Source organism: Podarcis gaigeae (assembly GCF_964106915.1).
Source record: "Podarcis gaigeae genome assembly, chromosome: 4".
NCBI lineage: Eukaryota > Metazoa > Chordata > Lepidosauria > Squamata > Lacertidae > Podarcis > Podarcis gaigeae.
The window spans coordinates 51,150,819-51,175,139 of record NC_139677.1 but is presented as its reverse complement, the minus strand read 5'-3'; the positions used below and the strand labels follow the sequence as shown (position 1 = coordinate 51,175,139).

Here is a 24,321-nt window from a genome sequence, read left to right as displayed (position 1 = left end):
CTTAGACTGAGGCATATGACAGTTGGAAGGAAAACTGATCAGGGACGGTGTGTCTCTTATTTAAGTTGAGCTGGCTTTCTGAAATTATCTTTTCTACACTACTGTTTGGGGGTGCAGGAGCTGTCTCCTCTTTTGCACCTGGCCACTTTCTTCTGTGTTTACAAGAAGATTTTGTGAGCACTACAGCTTCTGAACAGACTGGAACAAATGGGAATGTAATATTTGTTTGAGGGGGTAGGGAAGGGGAAACCTAAATTCAGACACATAAGATAGAATTCTTACTAGTATTTTTATCCTAATTTGGACTGTTACAGTGTAATTCTATCCATGCATCTTTTTGGCAGTGGGACTTGCTCTGTTGTGTATTTTAGGACTGCATTTCTAAAACTGCAGAGCAAGGTGTAAAACATAGGTTACTAAAAATTGCATCCTTTACCAAAAAGGTGTCTTAAAGAGCAAAATCTAGCCTCTTCCTCAGGTGGAAGAGATCTCCTCAGCCAACAGACACCCAAATCCATGGTCAATCAGATGCTCCCTTCAAAGTAGGGAAAGGTTTCTAACCTTGTGTGATGCCAAACTCCACAGGTGTGTCCGAGCCAACAATAAGCAATTGTTTGATATGCATTTGTTAGCAGGGTCCATTTCATATGTAGATGAAATGCAGAGAGCAACAGCCTGGTTGAAATTTGATTACTGTAGTTAGTTGCCAGGAATGCTAAACTTTCTGGCACAATAGGCATAGCTTGATCAACAGGGGGTGTACAACAGAGGTCAGTATGCAAAGTACAGAGAATTTAATATGCCCATTTTTGCTCATCTGCATGGGCTTCCTATTCACTTCAGTGCTAGTGATTTATCTTTAAAATTTTAAATAGCTTAGATCTGTGTATCATAGGGAGTGACTCCCCCTTGCATTCTTCCTCATCCTCTGCAATTTTCTGTATACCTTCCTATTGTGAGCCTAGATTAGGGAGGAGAGAAGTGTTTTTCCTGTAGGGGCACCCACTATTGTGAGAAAAAAACCCCCACCAACCTTAAGGTCTAATTTTCCCTCCATTTGGTGAATTTCTACAACTGTTGGTATTTGCTGTATTGCCATTTTGAGTTGGATCCCGTCTAGTTGGTTGACTTTAGCTCCCACTGAAATCAATTAATCATTTTGAATACTTTGTGCAGAAAAGGATTTTGTGGAGTTGGAAAGGTTCAGGAAAGGGCAACCACAATGATCAAGGTTGCAGGAAAGGTTGTAGCGTTTGGGGCTTGTTATTTAAGAGAAAAAGCGAGAGAGAGGCTACATGATAGAAGTTTGCAAAATTATGCATGGCATAGGGAAAGTGGCTAGAAGGAAGTTTTTCTCCCTCTCTCATAACACCAGAACTCATGGACATCCAATGAAGGGGAGTATCGCAGGATTCAGAACAGATAGAAGTACTTCTTCATATGGCACATAAACTATGGAAGGTATGGCTTTAAAAAACGATGGCTTCAAATGAGGATAAGATTAATTCAGCAGCTACATGCCATGATGACTGCTCTGCCTACACAGACAGAGGCAATATGCATCTGAATACCATTTTCTGGAAACTGCAGCAGGAGAGGAGGATGCTGTGCTCAGGTCCTCCTTGCAGATGGGCTACTGGGAGAACAGGATGCTGGACTAGATGGACAGCTGATCTGATCCAGCAAGTTCTTCTCATGGTCTTATGGATTCTTTTTGTTACTTCAGAAGCATATGAGGCCTCACACTGGAACATAAAGTTGTGCTTAACTGACGCAGTCTGTATTTGTGCAGGTAAAAGGGTTACGTTTGCAGCTAACATGCGTGTAAGAAAAATTGCACAAGGCCAGAACAACCCCTGGAATGTCCCTGCATGACCATCCCTACCTGTCTGAAGCTGGTGCTGAATGGGCCTTGTCCCACACACAAAGTGGAGAGCTTTTAAAGCCATGCTTTCCAGGCTCTGGGAAGGTAACATGAGGCCTCTGGATGGGCCTGCAAGCTTTAAAAGCCCCCTGTGGGGTTGTCTTGTGAACTCATGGGAGCTCCCCTCAGAGTCTCATGTGGCCTTTCCAGCTCTTTCCATGGCATGAAAGCACTATGTGGAAACAGTTTTTTAAGCTCCTTCTCAGCCTCACTTTCCAGGCTTTTGGAAAGTCACGTGAGGGCTTCCACTAGATCTCGGACAGCCCTTTCGGGGTTTCCCTCTGCTCTCTGACCCCTTTTTAATTTCAAATTTTCTGAAAAACCATTTCCTGTAAAATCAGCATAATATGAGATTATTGTTAAATCACTTTGAGATGTTTTATATCAAGCAATTCATAAATAGAATTAAACAAACAAACATATATATTGTTTCCTATCCGTGTTTGCAACTCTTTCACAGCATATGAGAGAGACAGCTCTTTTCTTATGTGGAACAAAATAGGCACCGTTCAGAATGCATGGCGTTAACTGCATTGTCTTTTTATGTCCTGTCTTCTGCTTTGTCTTGTTGCTGGAATCTGCAGGAGGGGAGAGTAGTGCTTTGCTCTGGTCCTGCTTGCAGGTGTCCTGTAGGCATCTAGGTGGCCACTGTGAAAACAAGATGCTTGATTAGATGGGCCATTTGGCTTGACCCAGCAGGCTCTTCTTATGTTCATATTTGTCTTTGAGGACTCTTTCCCTGCCCCTCCTGACCCCGTGCAGTTTGGCTTTGTCTTCAGCTTGCCAGCCAAGCACACACAGTTGGGTTGCTTGGTTTTGATTGTTGCAATTCAGTCCCATTCAGCTAATCGGCTTGTTGTTTGAGCTGGACATATTTGGGTACACCACTGTTAATTGATGCAATAGCATTGAAATGGGAGAGCAGTGTCCCATCTTAGATCTTACTGTATGTATATGGAGAACAGCAGCTCAGAATAAAATTTGGCATGGTCTAAATTGCCTGCATGCTGGTTTGAACAGGGGAAAAGTCAAGTTAGGTGGAAACTGTAATGTGGAGTGCCATTTCTAAATCATAGACCAAGGTCAAACATGTTGTGAATTATTGTAATCCCTTTGAAGATGCAATTTAAAGAAGAAAAGCATTATTATTGTTGTAATTTATTAAATTTCTACACCGCTCTTCATCTGAAGATCACAAGGTGATGGTGATTTTAAAGAGGAAATAATATGGAAAAAATGAGAAATATATTTGTGGAAAAAAGGGGTAATTTGTCAGCTGCATTGACATTTTCCTTGGTAGTTTCTTTTAAAGTCTCAGCTTTCTGGGTAAATCAGTTTTATTCTTAGAAATGAGGGCATTGTTGTTGAATGGCTGCCTAATAAGATACCTGTGAAGGTAAACCACCCTGGAAACATATTTCCAGATTTTAAACAGATTTTTAAAATAAATTTAAACAGCAGTGGTATAATTTAAAAGACAGCCATGTGGTTTGTACCGTTAGCTTTCCTGTTTTGAGCAACATACAAAAGGATGTCTTCAATGGTCATGGATAAAAGCATGCTCCAAAGAAACATGTCAGTTGACAAAGTTTTGATTGGCTCCTTTTGACTGTCTGGTTCTTTTTTGCCTAGATTTTTTTCTTTAAACCACTGAATAGAATATAAAATGGATATTGGGTTACTAATACTTGCATTCACTTACCTGGTAAGTTCCACTGAATTAAGTGGAGTTCTGTGATATAATTTTCTAGAATTTCAGATTTGTTGCACTATCTATGTGTGTGTTCAGTCTTGGAAATTGTAAGCAAAATTAAGCCACTAAATAGGACTAAGTTTGAAGCAGAATAGGGAGATCCTGACATATCTAACCAAGATGTCAAAGCATAAACATTAGAGCTGCTGCATAGAAATTTAATAGTGGTGGGTTTACTGTGCATTTGATCACATCAAAAATGCCTTGAATCCTGTTCCAGTTTGATCTCTTCACAAGCATTAGTTCAGAGGATCCTCAGACTGAAGTTTAATATTGGGTTCATCACATTATGAAGCTTGTGATTTATAGAGCAGAACCATCTTTTGTTACTGTAATTGGTATCCCAGAATGAAACTCATTATTACTTTTGTATTTATTTTAAATCACACATGCTTTAGTCAAATTAACTTTTCTCAATCCACTGTTGCTTCTTAATCCAGAACTATATCTGCCTTCTCTTTGTACTGTACTTCCTTAGGTTAGTTTTATCTATCCCCATTGGATTCAATCAAGGCAAATGTAATGCTTTTTCTTTAAAACCTGCCCCTCCCCACATCCTCTTAGTACTTTGAACCACTTTCCTTCCTATAAGAAAGGAAATAGGATATTCTCAAGTATTATTATTTCCTGCCCATTCCAAAGGGCTTCTTTAGAACTTTGAAAACTAACAATAGTAGTATGATTTTTCCATTAAAAACGCACATTACTTGATAGAGGAAGCACTCCAAGTGTACCAGTTTCCTTAGGTGAATGAGTTGTTGGTATATAGCCACTGAAGCAAACCTCTTAACTTGGTTTTAGCAGTGCCTTGCAAGGTGATTTGAAGTCTTGACGTCAGGACTTCAGAGTGCTTTACGCCTGATGTCATTGTGATGCCTGCTTTACGAAATGAGCTTTTTTGTCCCTTTTTATGTCGGCATGTACTATGTGTTGTCAGCCCTTCAAGCCAGAAATACTTGGAGAATCTATGTAAATGGCCAGTTGCTTGGTCAACAGTGAGGTGGATATTAGTTCATTCTTGGTGGATCATTCATAGAACTGTAGAGTTGGAAGGGTAAGGCTACCTTGAGTACTTGTCGTGATGTCTATATGCTGAAATGGAAAAATCAGTGCCCAGAAATTACAGCTTAATATATGGATTCAAGAACTTAACCTTTTAGACTTCCTCCATTATTTGATTTGAACATTATTGACATTAACAAGAATGTTTCTTTCTAAGCTAGCGGCCAATTCATCCTCAGCCCTGTGAGAGAATGGCAGCACGACAGAGCAGTATTCATTTCAGAAATATCAAATACATTGTTTGGGAATTATAAATGTGTAATGGTGTGAGGAAGTAACTAATTATGCTAGATTGCTGTTGTGTCTTGTTCACAGAGTCTTCTGTCAAGTTAGCTGGCTTGTTTTTTGCGATGTAATTTACCCACATGTGTGGGCAACTGTGCCTTCTTCTTACCCAGTTGCTGTTTGCTTCTTGTTTCTGGACTTTAAATAGCATATCCAAAGGGAGCAGTCGTGTCTGTTGAAAAGTGATAATTTCCATGCTAAGTGCCAGGACTGCTTGATCATCATCAAGAGATAATTTCCTGCTAGTTGAAAAAAAAACAGCACAATACTTGGCATGCTTACTTGGAAGTAAATTCCACCATGATCCCTAATAAGTGTGTTTAAGGTTACAGACACAGGTTGAAATTATGTAGGTGACGTGGAGAACAAAAGGATGCTAACATTATGTAATGAAAAATTATATACAGGTACCACCCCCAACTTATGCAGGGGTTAGTTCCGGTCCCCCGAGCATGTAAGTGAAATTGCGTAAAATGGGGTGTACCCTCTAAAAAACCTCTAAATACCCTCTTTGCTGCTCTCTCGCCAATCTATGTAAAAAATACTGTATCCCAAGATATAACCAAAATTGAAGCTCTGGTGCTGGCAGGGGGCTGGAATATGTGCAGGAAAGTAGCAGCTGCTATGATACCCTGCACACCAGCTGTTAGGTGGGGAAGCTGAGCAGCCTAAACAAAGCCCACTGCACCTGTGGTCTCTTTGGGGCTTCCCCCTCCCTCACTGATGTCCTCTTTGGGCTCCAGGGAAGGTCTGCTCATGAACGATGTAGACTCTCCAGCACTCTCCTATCATTTCCATGTTTGAATTTATTTAACTATTTCTTGGCAATACGCACATGAGAGTTGATCACGTGTAAGTGGGGGATGCCTGTACAGTATCTATCTGCCTATCTACCTATATGATATAATTTATTTCATTCCCATCTGAATGAAAGTAGCTCAAATGGGGACAAACTATGAAAGTAGCTCAAATGGGGACAAACTAGTTTGGATTCTATGATAAGTGAACTTAAAGAAGTTCAGAGTGCAATGTTGTCTATCTCATCCTCCCTGCAGCTACTTGTGCCTTCTCTAGAATGTTGGAGGGCACTTCTAAATAATAGAGGATTTGGCATGGGGATTAGAGTTCTGGTGTAGGTTGAAATCACACCTGATTTGGCTTGGGTCGTAAAGTACTCACGGATATACCGTCCTGGGCTGGGATGGAGCCCATGGGGCAAGGCAACAAGGCAGGGCAGAAACTGCAGAACCACAGAATGTTCTGTGCCCAACAAAGGTTGAAAGCAAATTGAGTCCCTTTAAGCCTCTACTTGCATGGTAGAGCATTCTTAAGGGGCCAACACCCTGATCTGAAGACAGCCACTCCTGTGATTTATAGCCACTTGGAGTGGTGAGGTCTTGATTTGGGCTCTCGGGCTCACAGGAGGGTCCATGATGGTTCTGGCTCTGTGGCTGGTTGTCATGTGTGATACTGTCAGACTTAGGCTCAGTGGTCCCTTAATCTCCAGCAGCAAGGTACTTTACAGCTTATTTACTCCGTGTTGTGATCATTGCAGGACTCTTGGGTCACCATGAATGAATGTTTCTTCTCCACCAGCCCCTTGAGCCCCATTCCAAGTAGTTCAGAAGGGGATCCTGAGCATTCCCCGTTAGAGGGCTGCAGGGGGGCAGGTGAAGAGGGACACTTTATGTCTTCAAAGTTCCTTCAGTTAACTTACCTTGAGGTCCAGGCCTTTGCCACCCCTGCTTTGGAAGCCTTGGGCTTGTCTCATCTCACTATTTCTTGCCACCTCCACGGTCTGACTCCGGAACGAATCAAAGCCCACTCAGCATTTCTGTGGTGTGAAAATCAAGGAGATGCATTCTTGCAATCGGAAGGGAGCAACTGATGTGTAGGAGTTGGAATCATTCTGCCTTTTTAATAAGAAAACTGTCATTTTCCCTGAAGGAACACATAGCACCAGGATTTTAAGGGAGTGAAAAATACGTTTCAGGGCCTGGCTGTTGGGCTATGCCTCTTCAGAGTTTTGTTAATTCCTATCCAGAGAGAGCTCAGCCACTAATCTTATCTGGATGGCAACATGGTGAGAGTTGTGGGCGACCAAGCAGCCTGAGAAGACCCAAAGCTGAGATAAAGTAGGGTGCCCCTGTGCCTGTCACCAGCTTTGGTTTTTCTCCTGGCCTGAAGAGGGAAAGGATTAAGGTTGGAAGGCAAAAGCATAGTGTAGGCACGTGGAGACTCCATTGTGGGTGAGCACACTATGTGTGTCTTTACAACAAATGACAGCCTTCATGGTGTACAAGGGCTGTACCACATCAGGCTGCAAGTGATGGATTACAAAACCGGGATGGCTGTGGCAGGTTTAGGCCCCAAGCTCTCTAAACATTATTTGTCAGAATTGAGCTTGTGTGTATTGTTCTGTCCCCTTCCCAGAAGCCCTATGCAAGCACATCTTCCTTTTCCCCACTAACACCCAGCTAAATCCTATTCAGCCTTCTCACACACCATCGCTCATTTAGCATAACTTTTGCTTCCTCTCCCATTTTCCATTCTCCCTACATTTCCGCTCAAAACAAAGCTTGCTTTCCCTGACCCCCCTTCCCCCGTTCTTTTCTATGAATTTCGAGAGTGGGTGCAGTGGCACATTTTTACCTGACCTGCCGTGCCCTGCAGAGTAGATCTGTTCACATCGAACTATAATTCTTTTCCGACAACTACAAATGTACCAATTCTCCTTGCACCCCCTAGTGGCAGGTACTACCCAGCATCCATAAACTAAAATTAAGTCATTGAACAGTGCGGAATCTGGAAAACATGGGGCCTACCAAACACAATAGATTTTCAAAAACTAAACAAAAGGTACATCTTGGCACCGCACACTCTTTCTTTTTTATGATTGGTGTTTTTTCACATTTTAAGCAGATCCCTCTTTCTTTAATGATAGAGATGCTCCTGGAATCTGGATTCATACGAAGCATGCAAACTTTCACAGGATTCAGCTTTTCTTGATGCAGAATTTGGCTTACTTTGGTGGAGAATGTTATCAGATTACAGATAGTCGTGAAATTAGTGAGAATCTGAAGCATCTATGCTATTTGATAGTATTTTGCCCCATTCAGCTTTGCAAAAAGGGTATTTTGAGAGTGGGTAAGGGCCAAAGCAACAGATCTCGCCACCACAGCCAATGTTTCTTTCACATCTGCCTCTTCTATGGCTGGCAACTGTTGGGACAGAAAGCACTCTCACAAGTATGCGTTTGGCCCATGGTCCACCATTTCCAGATATTCACTTCCCTTATCTTTTCCCCACAACTTTTTTTTGTAGAGGGAGGTGACCTTTTGACTTTAGTGAATAGGAAAAGGTTCAGTATTCCCCATCCAACTCCCCTGATGATTTGCAAGTCTTATGTATTCAGAAAGTGAGGAGGCTGTCTTACATTTTAGAGGTTGTTTTAAAACCATTGTTTACGTGTAAAAGCAAGACGGTTCTGTTTCGCTGTTCGTGCCCATGCAAAACCATCATATATATATTGTGGCACCAGAATCTGGAGCTTTTGGAAAATCAAGCTGTGTAGGAATTGCAGGTGTGCAAGAGCCGAATGGTTTCCATTTCCCCAACATGATCTGCAATATAATGCTAAACCAACTCTTGACCTGGATGAAATTGGCCTGGGGGGTGAACATGCCATTTATGATTCCCCTGCTGCTACTTGGCAGGGAGGAAATATCAGCATTCCCCTCCCCTTCTGGATCAGGAATGTTTTGTTTGCTAAGCAAGCTGTTTCTTTCATTCTTTTTCTGTAGGACGGTAATTCTGAGTGAAGGACCTTGCAAGCGCTACTAAGTGGTTATCATGGGCTTAATTGCGTTTCTGAAGACCCAGTTTATAGTTCACCTCCTGATTGGGTTCGTCTTCGTTGTGAGTGGGTTCATCATTAACTTCATCCAGCTATGCACGCTAATCCTCTGGCCTATAAACAAGCAGTTTTATCGAAGAGTGAACTGCCGCCTTTCCTACTCACTGTGGAGCCGTAAGTACGCTCTGATTTCTATGTGCCAACTAGGAATGTAGTTTCTTCAGACTATAGCGGGTAGGCCTCCTTAGGAGCAGTGGGGAACAATGTTTGTGGGTGCAGATGCTGAAACACTGATCTATAGCTGCCACTGCTAGGCGTTGGGAATTTTTCTTGCACGGTGGACTTGTCTGCATGTACCATATTTCCCCCTTTTTTCATGTCCTTGCCCCTAAAGGCAGGAGCTGAGGTGAGAACTCTGAAGCACTATTGCAGGAATGGCATGCTGTGCAGAATATAGCCACACACAAAAAAACAACTCTCTGGAGGGGCCCTGTTCCAGCCCTTCTGCTTCCCTCTCAGCCCTCCTGAAAAACCACTTGCCTACATAGCTAGGATAGGCCCTTCATCCTTCCGTACAGCAGGTATCCACAAGAGGTTGGGTATTGTTCCTTCCTTCTGTGGCATTGCTTTTAGTCCCAACAAGCCTAACTCTCTCACACACCGTCTCTGTTGCCAGTGGAGGAGATATCAAATACCCTGTTGCCTTGTTCCTCTTTCCACTCTTCATTTTTTTGTAACTTCCCAGCTTACAGCTTTCCTACCTCCCCCCCCCCCCCGTATGTATATTTTATGTTTTCTCATTCTTTTCTAGTGCCTGTTTTTGTTCATTTGTCTCATTTCCCAGTCCTTTAGACCGTCTTTTACTTTCACATTTCTTGCACAAATGCCTGTTTTCTTACTCCCTACCAACCTTGTCTACTCTAGTATTCGCTGCAGTGCTTCCCAAGTTTGTAACTTGGGGCAAAGGTTTTTTTTAAACGTCTTCCATTGTAGTCACATTGCATCGGTTATTCAGAGAGCCTGAGGTATGACAGAAATTCTAGAGGGAGAGCCATCTCAGTTGTTTGTTTTTTAAAGCAAACACACACAAAATAGTCTTGTGTATCTTAAATATTTAACTGTTCTTAAATCTTTTAAAGTGCTCTAAGGGACAGTTTTTCCTCTGAAAAATTGTTAAGGTGGAAAACAGAGCCTGCAAACAATCCAGTTGAACTGGCTGATAGTGAACTGCTGCTAAAATGCTATTTTTTTGACTAGGTTATTCCAGGAGCAAGTTCATTACTGAGATCGCTTGCGACATTTTTTGACGTTGTCGCCTAGAAGCTCTCCTCTTCGGGTCCTTATTTTGAAAAATGCCAAAGTACCATTTCCACCAACCTGGCAGGGACAAGCTGGGGAAGGGTGCTTTTTATTTTTTTACTTTTTTCCTGTCTTCATGTTTATAAGAGGGTACTGGGAAATAAAGATGAAATCATCTTAAGCATTAAATGGGCTTCTATTGTACCCAAATGCTTTCACTCAAGGAGTTTTATGAACAGCATGATCTACTAATACAGGCGTAGCCCCCCAGAGCTTGTTGGACTCCCACCTCCCATCAGCCTCAGCCAGCCTGACCAGTGGTCAGGAATGATGGGTGTTGTAGTCCAACAGCAATTGGAGGGCCCTGTGTTGGCTAGCACTGCACTAATATCACTAACATGTCTTAAAGTCAGACTGTTCTCTTTGTTATCTTTATCCATGAAGAAATGTTAGCTTTTTGCTGAACGGTCATTTCCCCTGCTTTTCTTTCCCTTCGTTTCTTTCACTTTACTCTGAGAACTCTGAATATTACTACGACACAGCTATCTCTACAAACATACAATTCCAGTTGCAGCTCCCATTCAGGGTGGATCTTGCAGATTGACAGCTGACACTGGAGGGATGTGTGCAGGGCTGGAAGGACATGGCAATTCAGGTTCATTAGGTGACCTCTTTAGTGAGACAGGGGAATAGATAACAGGCAGGTGGTTGGGAGTTTTGTCTTCAATGCCAAAAGCTGGCTGTTTGGGCTTGTTTCAGAAGGGACATTGGTACGACATCCTACTAATGATAGAGCTCATTTTTGTATCAAGGCAACAGATTCAATCCATGGCATCTTCAGTTTAAAAATCTTGAGATCAATAGCTTCTTGGAGAGCTTTGAACCATCATGGTTAGGTAGAGCTAGACTAGACATTCCGTTTCACTGTAATGCAGCTGAGTATACAGGTCATCTCCCAAACCTGTTTAGCTGACTGGTCTGTGTGAGATATAGAGGACTTTCCTGTATTCATAGGTAACTGTTTGGTACCTGGAAGGGGGAAAATAACTAGGTTTTTATTTAGCTGCCTTGCAGCTGTAAAGCAAAGACTCAATAGAAGGTTTCTAGTATTTAAGTAGCCAGTTAAAATCCAGGTCTTACACCGATTCCACCCCTGAGACTAGGCTGACCATGATGACTGCTACATTCTTAGCATTCTTTCTCAGGCTCTTAATCAGTGTTCATCCTGATTTTGCTGAACTACAGCTCCCATCATCTTTGGCCACACTGGTTGGGGCTGATGGGAGATGAACTCCAACAGCATCTGCAGGGACCGCAAGTTTCTTGACCCTGCTTTAGAGTATGTTAAGTCAGTGGATTTAAAAATGCTGCAACTCCCCACACCTCTCTTTTCCCCAATGCAGATTTTGCTGTGAAAAGTAAATTTGTGTTTGTAGTGAAAAGCTGCTCTTTCCCCCTATGTATACCAGCTGAAGCACCCATGCATTTTGGAGCTCAATCTATGCTTTTTAAGCAGGCTGATTCACACAACACTCAGTATAACACATCTTTGGAGGACTCGCAACTGAGTATGTGAAACCACCAAGCATGGCATTTAGTGTGATGTGGAAAGAGACGCAAGTCTCTGTTGATGGTGGTCCATCATGATCATTGCATACATAGTGCAGAATAAACTGACCTCTTTAGACTAGATCCCCCTTTCCAGATTGTTCTTCAAGGATATCTTAATTTAACTTTATTTTTTTTTAAAAAAAGAAGCTTCATATATACTGTACACTTTAAAAAACAAACCAACCCCAGTATAACTATTTTATGAGGTAATTTTAGAACCGTAAACCTTTTCCTCACCATGGGATGCCAGCCATGTGAAAGTCATTCACAGACTGGCTCCCTTCAGAGATTTGAAACTCTTGCTGTGCCGCTCTTAACTAAAATGATCAGTGCTGCACTTCTCTGAAAAAAGCTTCTTTCCTGTTGTAGAGCAGCACGGATGTTTCGTCTGACTTCCTGCAAAGAGAAAACACTTTGCTGCATATTTAATTCATGAAGGCAATCTATATTCCAGCCTTATTCATTCTAGCTACCTCCAGATGACTTAAGAAAAAAAAGGGGGGGAGAGCTCAGCATGTTCAGTTTTTACTCTCCTAGCAACAATAGCTCCATCCAAGTCTAAATGGATAGTTTACTGTTTGCAAGATTTTTGTACATTGCAGCTTGTACATTGAGTCCCTTCCCTCTACTGTTTTTTGTGTGTTTTTTCCCCACAATCAATTTTTTTTAAAATGCCATGACATCCTTTTCATTTTAAGGCTAAGTGATGTTCCACTAATAATAATAATAATCAAACATTAAAAACCTCCCTAAACAGGGCTGCCTTCAGATGTCTTCTAAAAGTCAGATAGCTGTTTATTTTCTTGACATCTGATGGGAGGGCGTTCCACAGGTGCAACAGGTGCGGGGTGGGGTGGGTTATTAACTTGGTGATCAGCTGATTAACACAATGCTAAAGTTGTTAAAATATACATGTGTTAAAATGTATTTAAAGTTTGTTTGTTTGTTTGTTTGTTAATTAAATTAGTATACCACCCTTTATCCAAAGACCACAGGGCAGTAATGTATATAAGTTGTGATACTTAAGGCTGAACCTACCAGCATCACTCTCTGTCTCTGTCTCACTCCTCACCTCCAGCAAACTTCCCTCCCTCAGATGTTGCCGAACTACAACTCCCATCAGCCTCAAAAACCATAGCCAGTAGCCAGGGATGATTGGAGTTGTAACTCAGAAATATTTGAGTGGGGGAGGCTCCCCAATTCCTGCTGTAAAGTATATTGTTATGTACTTCTCTGACTTCCAGTTTTTCCTACTTTTAAACCACACAAGAATAAAATGCACCGCTGGAAAAATACATCAGGAACCACTGTCAGATTTATTGGGGTGGGACATTTCTGTACAAGGCTTAACAAGTAAAAAATAATAATTCAGTTTCTAAGATGTTAGTATTGGAGCTGTGAAAGCTCAGGAAAAGCAAAAGGATCTTGGGATTTTCCCAACACTAGTGAAGTCAGTACTTCAGGCTACAAACATTTCTTCAGAACCAATTCTCTGTTCCTTTTGCTGCTCCCTCAAGCTGTTGGCAAGAACTGTCAGAAAAGATAGGGAAATACTCCTGGAGTCTAAAAGTTCCTCTTCAGGCTGTCCAGTATTAACAGAAGGATCCCATCTTAAGAAACACAGACAGGCAAATAGTGGCTGTGTTCGCATAGCAATGTAAACCATAGTGAAATTGCTCTTCCTCTAGCAAGAATAGAAACAAACCACCACCACTAGTTTAGTGATACATTTGAATGAGAGATTGTAGATTTGTTTCACTCCAGATGAACCACAGCCCTCTCTCTGGGCAGATCACTAAGCCAGGAGTCGTAGTTTGTTGCTCACACTAGGAGAGAAGTGAAGTAGGAGTGATCTCTGTATTCCTTGTAGACCATTAACTATGGTTTACTGTAATGTGTGAACACAGACAGAGATTCCAAATGGTCTGGTGGGATCTTGGGTTCCTTTATTCATTGGGCTACATTGCAGGGAAGGAACAACATAGTCAGTTGTTATCTGCCTGCAGTTGTATGATGGGTTATAATTTTTTTAAAAAAATTCAGACAGTAACAGAAATGCTTGTAAACCGGTGCAGAACAAAATGCAGCCACTTCCCTTTTTAAAACACCAGAGTCTTTTAAAACAAGTTCTGCTGCAGTAAGCTGCCATCTGAACGGGGCCTTGGGTTGGTGCTGATGCAATGCTGCTGACTGCTTACTCATCATCATTAAGCGATCAAATAGGCATTGAGACTGGAAGGGAGCACACAGTGCATAGCTGTCAACTTACAGATTTGAAAATAAGGGACCAGCAGCCTCAAAAATAAGGGATCAGCAGGCAAAATAAAGGATTTTCAGAGCACAGGTACGTTCAACTTCTGAGCCCCTCTGAGCGAAAGGCAGAAAGCCCAGCCAGCAGCCAAACGAAGCCTCAAGTAGTGGTTCCCATAGTGCAGCAACCCAGCAAAGGGGATGCAGCAAGGAAAACCACAGTCACCTCTCCGCTGGGAAGCTCTGTTGCAGGACAGAGTGAGTGGATGAAGGGGATGAACCGTCCTGTGCACCACTCCCAGTTACTTAATTATATAGTTAATTAAATGGCAGAGTTATGTTTGTATCCCAGCAAAAATTATCAAAATTGGATAATGTGGTTGGGTAATTGTAACAGCTTTTGAAACAATGGTTGGTGATCTTCCTCTTGATCAGAATGGTTGACTTGTTTGGCATTGGAAACTGTATTGTAAACTTCAGCCAATTTGATTTAAAACTGCTCTTGCAGCCCTGAAATTCATATCTTTTAAGGCTGAAAGTGGAGCTTTTAAATAAGGAAAATTGTCATCAGTAAAAAACTAAGGTGTTCAAAACAAAATCCCTGAAAATTGTTTGCTTCTGCCCTGTATAGATAGTATATAACTGCACATTTAACAGAGTTAAAAAGGTTGGAAATAATAGTCTGCCATATACAGTGGTATAAAACATTAAGGCCTAATCTACTTTCTTTGTTTCCTTCTGTGACTTAGAATTAGTGATGTTGCTGGAATGGTGGTCTGGTACAGAATGCACTTTGTTCTCAGACCAGGCTACAGTCGATAAGTTTGGAAAAGAACATGTCATCATCATCCTGAACCACAACTTTGAAATAGACTTTCTGTGTGGCTGGACCATGACAGAGCGATTTGGCGTCTTGGGGGTGAGTGCATTGAACTTGTAGCCTTGTATATCTTTTAATTTGAGGGGTAGGGTCAGGTTTATTTTTCACCTTGGGAAAGGGAGGCAGCTGGGGTGGGTGTTTAAATGGTCACACTGGATAAATTTCCTTCCCACTAACAGCAAAATTAGATTCAGGTAGATAGCCGTGTTGGTCTGACGCAGTCGAAATATATATAAAAAACTGTCCAGTAGCACCTTAGAGACCAACTAAGTTTGTTCTTGGTATGAGCTTTCGTGTGCATTCATTCACTTCTTCAGATACACTGAAACAGAAGTCACCAGACCCTTGTATATAGTGGGAGGGTAGGGTGGGGTTTTTCCTCAGGAGGGTAGTAGGAGATGGGTGATTGACTCAATGGGTATGCTAAACCTGGTGATGACTGTTAACGATTGCAGGAAAAAGCAAGTCCTACAGGAAAAGCAAGGGATAGTGCGCAGATGATTAGCATATGTAATGAGCCAGGAATCCAATCCAAAAGAAGGATTGAGCATTTCAGACTCAGACAGGTGAGACAAAGATTCACATTCCCAATTCAGTCCAATTGGCCTTGGACCAATCTCTCTCCTCCTCCCCTTTTACACACACACACAAACATACAAACACACAGAACCCACACAACCACATAGGGTTGTTGTGAGGATAAAATGGGGAGAAAGCCATGTTTTCTAGAGCTCCTTGGAGGTAGGATATACATGTAGTAGTAGTAGTAGTAGTAATATGATGTGACTAGTAAATTCCAGGAAACAAAAAAACAACATCACCTTACTAGTCCGCTTCAGAACAGTTTTGGAAATGGCACAATTTGTAAATGATGTGTTGTAAACAAACAAAAGGATACTATCTTGTGGTGTTCCTTTCAGAGTTCAAAAGTTCTTGCTAAGAAAGAGCTGTTGTACGTGCCCCTAATTGGCTGGACATGGTACTTCCTGGAGATTGTTTTCTGCAAAAGGAAATGGGAAGAAGACAGAGATAAAGTTGTCGAAGGTCTAAAACGATTGTCCGATTATCCAGAGTATATGTGGGTAAGTTATATCTTGGCACTTTGAACAAGATGGTGAAAGGCGTGGTCTTCCTGCATGGTGTGTGTGTGTGTGTGGCCATATTAAGATTTTATATACAAATCTGTATGTGGATTCACGTCTAATAGTATATAGCCTTCAATGTTTCACCTCAGGTAGGCTGTGCAGCTGTCTTTGGTTTAAACCCTTCATTTTCGCAGCTTATTCAATGAATTCCAACTTGAAATTGGCAGGTGTGTTTGTGTATGGTACACAAGTATGGGCCGGATTCAACTAACTGGCCCAGTTAGCCTTCCATTCTCCTCCCTTGAACCCCCTAAATTGGCTTGGTGGGGAGCAGCGGTCAGGAAAACCCCCAAAATAGTACATGGGGGGGATCATTCCATCAGGCAAGCAGCAATGCTTGAGCTGACAGAACAATCTCCTTAGTGCTATGTTGAATTTCTCCCATTTTTTTAGTATGAGGTACAGATTTTGCAGAAGTGATCCTGCAACATCACTGTATTTGGATATATTATTAATATGCTGAATAATAACACTCAATGCACAAATAGTCAGATGTGCTCCAAATTTACATGTTGGGAATCCATGTACATTCTCCCCCTGAAAAAATACAGTTTTTAATATCTTTATTGGAAAACTAAGTGATGAAATGACCCTAAAGAGGATGCTTTGAGCATGTGAGGAAATTTGAGGTATGGGCATGTTCTCATTCTAAATGAGTTCTGGGTCAGGGTCTCCTATTTGAAGCTGAGGCCTTAAGATCTAGGAATAGGTGAAATTCAGACATCAGTAAAAGTGCTGAGCCCTCTGTTCAAGTCAGGATGGGGACGGGAGGCAAAACACTTCAACAGAATACGTCCAGCAAGCAAATAGTCATGGGTGGCAGTCTAGTGCTGGTTAAAGGTCTCCAGAGGGGAGGATAAAATAGTGCAGTGGAGAGGAGTGTGGCATTGAAAATCTCCCCATGGAAGATGTGGTGGTGCTCTGGTTCTGAGGTCCATGCTCTAACCATGCTGGTAAGTCTCCTCGTGTACCTGTTGCCAGCTCTGGGACTGGCATGGTACTGAAGGTGAGAGAGATTTGAGAAGCTGAGGGGAGTTCTGGAGAGGAATGATTGGTAAAAGCAATGGTGCCTGAGGATTCTTCTCCCTTCAGTGAAAGGAAATGATCAAGGGAGAGGGTCTCTCAGTGGCCACTAGGCACCATGGCTGTGTTCTGCCCCCACAGGTGGAGGCTGTATCCCTCTGACTACCCACTTGCTTGGAACCACAGGTAGGCAGAGTGCTGTTGCCCTTAGGCATATGGTTGGCTACTATGAGAACAGGCCGCTGGGCTTAGATTGACCTTTGGCCTGACCCAACAGAGCTCTTTTTTTGTCTCTGGGTCCTTGGTGTCATTCAATGTTTCCACTGATGCAAAAGTTTCTGAATCCGGATACTGGTCCCCAGCAAACTCTCCATATGATTTCTTTATTTGAGAAGTAACACTTGGATGTTTCTTCCACCCTTCCCCTCTTGTTCTGTTCCATTAGTTTCTTTTGTACTGTGAAGGAACTCGTTTTACAGAGACCAAGCATCGTATCAGTATGGAAGTGGCAGAATCCAAAGGATTGCCTAAGCTCAAATATCACCTGTTGCCCAGAACCAAAGGTTTCACGACTGCCGTCCAGTGTCTCAGGGGAACAGGTATCTATTTCCTTGGCCTTCCTTACAGTGTTTGTGGATGTGATTCTTGAGCGCATTCATTGCTGTTGGTCCCCAGATTATTATTATTTTCTTCAGTGGAAAATCAGTATTGACTTTAATATTGATGTTTTAGACCGCTGGATTTTATTTTGTAATTAGTTCTTAATACGTTAATTAGTTCCCATTTGAATTCAGAGAAATTAATACTGCTACTTAGCACTTCACATTTCTAAAGTGGTGTGCAAACATTGACTAATTAACGCTCCCAGCGTGCATGTGAGGTGTAAGTTCGTGTTATGCCACACAGACAAGGCTGTTAAATAGGACAGATGGCTGGCCAAATACAATTGTGGGTTACAAGTTTTGCTATGTCTTTCCAGACAACAGCATCAAAACTGTTCTGCGGAATCTGGGGAGATTAGGAAGACATAAAAATCACAATGTCCCCTTCCCTACTTACTGGTGGAAGGTTTATCACGTTATTTTACGCCATTCCTTATCCACATTCCTTTCCCTTCCCAATCTATCCAGGTGTTCTAAAAGTGTGACAGTGTTTTTAAAGACTGTTGATAAAAGATTTTTGGAGCTTCCCTTTGCAAATTGAAATTATTCCCCCACCTCCACTCAGCACAACCCAGAGAAGTATAAATGTGATTTAAATCTTGAGGAAATAAAAGAGTGTCTAGCTTCCACTTAAGTGCTTAAATACTATTGATTCAGGAGCACTTATTTACATGTACTTTCCTCTGGATTGTGTTTAATCCATAAGAGCCACTCGAATCTAGGAAAGACAACAGAGTTGAATCTGGATGAAGAACTGCCTTGAGCAAAACACTGCCTTGGATTAATTTCCCTTTTCTGCTAGATGGGAAATATGTTAACACACATTTCAGCATGCTTGTGAGATTCTGAGAGGTGAAGATACCTAATATTAATGTTAATTTTTTCTTTCTATATGTGAAGTAATTTCCCTTGTGTTTCTGTGAGTCACATATAGATAGATACCCGTCTTCATGTATGTATAATCTCAGGGTTCTTCACTTCTGTTGGCTGCAACATGACTAAGATTCACACCCATTAAAACTTAACACTAACGCTAAGTTCAGATTTAATCACCAAACCACGACTTAGTGTTACATAAAGGAGGCTCTGACTCATGAGCTCCCTCATCTCTTTTTCTTCCCTGTATGCTCAAGCAATCTGGTTCTCTCCATTACAGTATTTCGGTTTTTGCAGCAAACCATAGTTTGCTGTTGTGTTGTATACAAAGAGGGTAACTCGCTTCAGATGTCATGTTAAACCACTGTTTAGCATTAAATGCATGAACCTGCTCCCTGTCCCCTCCTCTGGCTTAACTACAAGGAAGAGATCAAAAGCGTTCACTAACCATTGCGTTTAGCTTTATCATGTTCCCCCCCACACACACACACACCACAGAAAGCGAATATCAGAAACCGCGGTTTGATCTTAGCTTGTTTGACAAACCATGATTTGAGCTAACTACCGTTTGTCCCAATTCAGATGAAACAAACACTGCTTCTGAACTTCTCTTCCCTCATGTGCCAAAGGAGGAGAGGGGCATGGAGGAGAGTGCATGAACCAGAGACATGTTCAGTAGCAGTAAAACAGCGGGACACTTTTGGAATTTTGAGAAAGCAGTAAGATGCTTATTCATGTCCCACACAGTGCAGTGAATGTGGCTGGTCCTAACCCATTTGAGTGCTGTTGGAATTGCAGCACAGTTTTGTGTTGATGTTGTCTGGCCAGTGGGGCATTGTACTTGGGAGAATGATGTGCTTCCAGTCTCAGGAGCCTCACCTCATTTGGAACTCTGTTTGTATGCCTTGTTATAACAATTAAATGTTGGATCCTAGAGGCTAAAATAATGGTGACCTCTTCTCGTTTGCCATAGTTTCAGCCGTGTACGATGTAACGTTAAACTTCAGAGGAAACAAGAACCCTTCCTTATTAGGAATCCTTTATGGGAAGAAATACAAAGCTGATATGTGTGTCAGGTAAGCATGGCATGTATTTGAGAGCATGGCACGTATTTCAGAATTGTCACAGTGTCCAAATATGGTGGTAAGCCTGCCTCCTTTTTCCCATGTTCTTTCACCGCATGGATTTGGGATACTTCAGCTGTTCAGGCTTAGTATGGAAGAGCCTCTTTCCCCCCATTAATATTAGAAGACAAAGGCTGTTGCACGCATCCAGCACGACTGCGAATTCTGTAAAAGTAATACTTGGCTCTGCCTGCCATTTCAGCATCTTCCATATTTGGTTTGACAGACCCATGTGGTCGTGGGAAAGTACATTATGTAAAGCTCCATAAATTCCTACTGCCCTCTCTTAATGACGGTGAACTGCATAGTACAGTCATTCGTGTCTTTTAGATAGCTGAGTCCAGTCTGGCTCGAAGTTCTGAGATCCAGCTGCCTGCGCTTTCTCGGCTAGGCCTGCTGTTCAGCCATATGAATGGATGGCCCATCTCCTCTGTTCTTGTTTTGTTCAGTAAAAGACTTGCCAGGAATGCTTTCTGACTGGATCTGCTTCAGGCGTATCTGAAGCAAGTCATTTCTGCCCTTGTGAATGGTGACGAAGGAGGCTTTGTCATCTCTTTGGTGCCCCACAGAAATACATATCATCAGGCTTGCCACAGTCTTTGCTTTTTATGGCCCTAGGAAAAGAAGAATTATCTAGTTCAGGGCTGTCAAACAGAAAGCCCTGAAGGATTATGGGGCTTTTGGGGATCCCCAAAGTGGTCCACAGCTCACCTTTCACAAAAAGTACTGAACCATCTCCAGACATTGCCCCTTGTACAGCTCATGGAATGACATGGCAGTGGCTGCCATTACTTGCCTCTCCCACCATAATTTTTTTTTTAAGCAAGCATTTTAACTCACACCGGTGCTGTGTTCTGAAAGACATGTGCTTTTGGGCGAGGGGTTATAGTTCAATGGGAGAGCACATGATTTTTTTAGTATTGTAGCGTTGGAAGAGGGGAAGTGGGTGGCGCTGTGGTCTAAACCACTGAGCCTCTTGGGCTTGCTGATCAGAAGGTTGGCGGTTTGAATCCCCGCGTCTGGGTGAGCTCCCGCTGCTCAGTCCCAGCTCCTGCCAACCTCGCAGTTCGAAAGCACGGCAAAAAAAGTTCAAGTAGATTAATAGGTACTGCTCCATTGGGAAGGTAAATGGCATTTCCGTGCACTGCTCTGGTTTGGCCACAAGCGGCTTAGTCATGCTGGTCACATGACCCGGAAAAACTGTCTGTGGACAAACGTCGGGTCCCTCGGCCAGTAAAGCAAGATGAGCGCCGCAACCCCAGACTGTCAGGGGTCCTTTACCTTTACATTTTTTTACAGTTGGAAGGGACCCGGGGGGGGGTGTCATCTAGGCCAATCAATCCCCTGTGGTGCAAGAATCTCAACTAGACAGATGACCATCCAGTTTCTACTTAAAAACCTCCAAGGAAGGAGAGTCCACCACCTCTTGTGGGAGTCTGTTCCACTTGCATCCAAAGGTTTCCTGGTTAGATCCTGCTCCAGAGTAGGTGCTCAGAAAGACCCTTGGCTGCTGCCAGTCAGAGCTGACAACGCTCAGCTCAACAGACAAGTTGTGTCTTATGTTCCCAGCTTCCTCAAGCCAACAAACTAAAACGGCATTATTTGTTATACAGCTATAACAGGGGCAGCCAAGTTCCAAAGAGTCACAGTCTGTGTGGTTCCTCAACAGAATCTCTATTGTCATTTTAACCTTTGTCACTACTTAAGAGTAGATGGACCACAGGAATTTCTTCACTAACTTCTTCAAGTTCCTGTGGTTATCTGACCCAAGCTTTGGTCACCATTGGCCTGTAGCCTTCATTTGGGTGAAAGAAAGAGAATCATGCCACTATTTTATTTATATATATATATATATATATATATTTGCTTTCGTAGATTTTCACGGGTACAGGAATGCAGGTTTTGGTGTCCTCGGGTGTCTTCCCGTGTAAAAGTTGGGGTGTCTAGGCGACGACAGCCTGAAGATGACGAGTGAGACCTCGTCGAAACGTCGCCTAGACACCCCAACTTTTACACGGGAAGACACCTGAGGACACCAAAACCTGCATATATATATATATATATATATATATATATATATATATATATAGCACTTCTCAATAAACTCACCCATCCATTTTTGTACAAAGCAAGAAGTAAGTGTTCCGCTGCGCAACCTATGTATTCTGGCTGTGGGCACCCCCTAGTGGCAAATTCATGGTACGGATGTGACAATACAGGATTTTCACTTGAATCTAGAGCAGAGCACTCAGTATAAGTAGCATAGAAGTTATAATTGTGATGCTCATTCTTTATTAAATGCTCTTTATTGAACCTTTTTAAAAAAAACAAACCAGGAGGTTTCCACTAGAAGATATCCCTTTGGATGAAAAGGAAGCAGCAAAGTGGCTCCATAAACTTTACCAAGAAAAGGTAAATCACTTGTCCTGCCTCTAAGATCTTATGGAATAATATGCTAATTGAATGAATTCTCAAAGAAGACAGCATTGCTGTATCTGTAAGGGAGCAACTAGATGTAATATGGAAGATCCTTCATGGAAGATCTCCCATGGTTCTTTTAACATAAACATGTTTTCTACCATGGGTAAAGTGCTTTGACATTTGTCCACATTCGTATCTATCTTGAGATACGAATGTGTGGAAAGCTGAATGTATATACTCTCCGTTAGACCATGGTGATGCGATACGTTGCTTCCTCCACAAATGGGGCCCCAATCCTGTCTTTTCTATATCATGTGAGTTTTACTGAGGAATGGGGTTTCACAGTAGCAAAAAAAGGGGGGGAATGGATACACTAACACTGAAAAAAAATCAGGAATCTGATTTGTTCTAAAGATGATACTTCATTGTAAGAGGGAGAATACTAATTCAAGAGAAAACTGTAACTTCTGCTAATAAAGGTTCCATTGGGTTGAGTGGCCTGTTTTTCTTCATTTTTCACATTCATCCCTAAGGCAGCATAGAAATAAAAATACCACTGAAATCAATGGGGCTGATTTCTTAAGTGTTTTAGAATCTGCCCAAGTCGGATCCTCACCCTGCCAGATAAAGGGTTTGAGGGTTCTGTGCTAATCTGATCTGCAAGCTATGGTTCACCAGTGGCACTGGGCATTCTTATTTGCTTCTTTACGCTGCCCTTGTCAGTGGAAATGGAAATAGTTGGAGACTAATTACCATGTATTGTATATAGCAGTTAAATCAGTGGGGAAAATAAAAGGCAACCTGATACAGTTACAGCTCACTCGATGCAGCTCCCCTTAGGGGAATAATAAGCTTGAAACTGAAGATGGTTTACACAGTAACAGCAACTTTTATGTAAGGGCTTGGTGCATGATAGACACCAAAGGAGAAGCCTCAAGGATGTAAGCACATGAGCCTGGGGCTTGTATGGGCTCATGCAGTTCTAAAACCAGGTTTTTGGGTTACATGCAAATGCAGCCTAAGTTTACTACCTTCTACCTTTCTGCAATTGATTGTGTGAATGGGGCCCTGAATTCTTGGGGCTGCCTGAGAATAACTTGGGTTCATCCATTTCCACATACTTCTAAGGACAAGTTGTGTTTTGTTTAAGCAGTAGCTGTAACACTTGATGGGGACTAACAGTAGTTTCAGGTTAACACTTCATGACTAGGTTACATGAATAATGTAAAGTGTGACATTGACACACCTTTCAGCTTCCTGGGAGACTGTATTTTATTTATATTTTGTTTTCTTACCATAACCTGCCATTTTATCATCAGGGAACACCATCTCCTATCCAGACAGTGATGGCATGTAGAAGAAGGCACAATGAATAGAGAAAGGATTTGGTTGGGAATAGAGTAGCAGAGCCTAGTTTTACTAAAAATGTGTTTTTGCTTTTTGAGTAATCATGATGGAACAGAAAATACAGATTGCTCCTGCAGCAACGACTACGGGGTCACAGAGACCTGCCTCTGTGACCATATTAAAAGGTACAGGCATTGAATGATATGAATGCACCCCTGTGTGTCCCCAAATTAGAAAGCTTTTTCTTTCTCTCTTCAAGGATGCTTTACAAGAGAAGTATAATCAAGAGGGTACATTTCCTGGAGAGCAAATAAAACCTCGCAGAAGACCATGGACTCTCCTCAACTTTCTGTTCTGGGCCACCATTGTCCTGTCTCCTCTTTTCAAATTTGGTTTTGGCATTTTTGCAAGCGGATCTCCTCTCCTGATTCTTTCATTCATGGGCTTTGTTGGAGCAGGTAATAAACGCCAAGCTGAATGTGCACATCTGTATCCTGTGATACAGCCAGGCCCCACGGTCATTTGCTCAGCTTGTTAGCTGACTTGCAGTAAGGTGGGGAAGGAAGATTGTGTTAAGACAAATAAAAACTGCATTCATCTATCTATCTGTACTGGAACACAGTGGTTATTAGACCTAATAATTAGCACTTTGAGAACTGTACTCAGAATCTTGTCTAGTCGTACTTTGGTTCTCTCTCGAACCAAGGACCATCCTGCAGCCAATCAGAAGCCGTGGAAGCGGCTCCGGATGTTCGGCTTCTGAAAATTGTTAGAAAACCGGAACACTCACTTCCAGGTTTCGA

The 24,321-nt window shown here is 42.2% G+C and overlaps 1 protein-coding gene across 8 annotated transcripts in view; it reads left to right on the top strand.

Annotated features, from left to right (window-relative positions):
- AGPAT3 (1-acylglycerol-3-phosphate O-acyltransferase 3) overlaps positions 1 to 24,321 on the top strand; it is a 72,092-nt gene that overhangs the window by 43,033 nt on the left and 4,738 nt on the right. For all 8 annotated transcript variants that reach the window (XM_083734708.1, XM_083734712.1, XM_083734713.1 and 5 more), the window contains 7 exons: positions 8,828 to 9,054; positions 14,790 to 14,959; positions 15,841 to 16,002; positions 17,534 to 17,687; positions 19,600 to 19,702; positions 22,087 to 22,162; positions 23,778 to 23,976. In XM_083734708.1, the coding sequence (XP_083590834.1) occupies positions 8,877 to 9,054; positions 14,790 to 14,959; positions 15,841 to 16,002; positions 17,534 to 17,687; positions 19,600 to 19,702; positions 22,087 to 22,162; positions 23,778 to 23,976 (1,042 nt within the window). In that variant the 5' untranslated portion in view covers positions 8,828 to 8,876. The remainder of the gene's footprint in view (positions 1 to 8,827; positions 9,055 to 14,789; positions 14,960 to 15,840; positions 16,003 to 17,533; positions 17,688 to 19,599; positions 19,703 to 22,086; positions 22,163 to 23,777; positions 23,977 to 24,321) is intronic.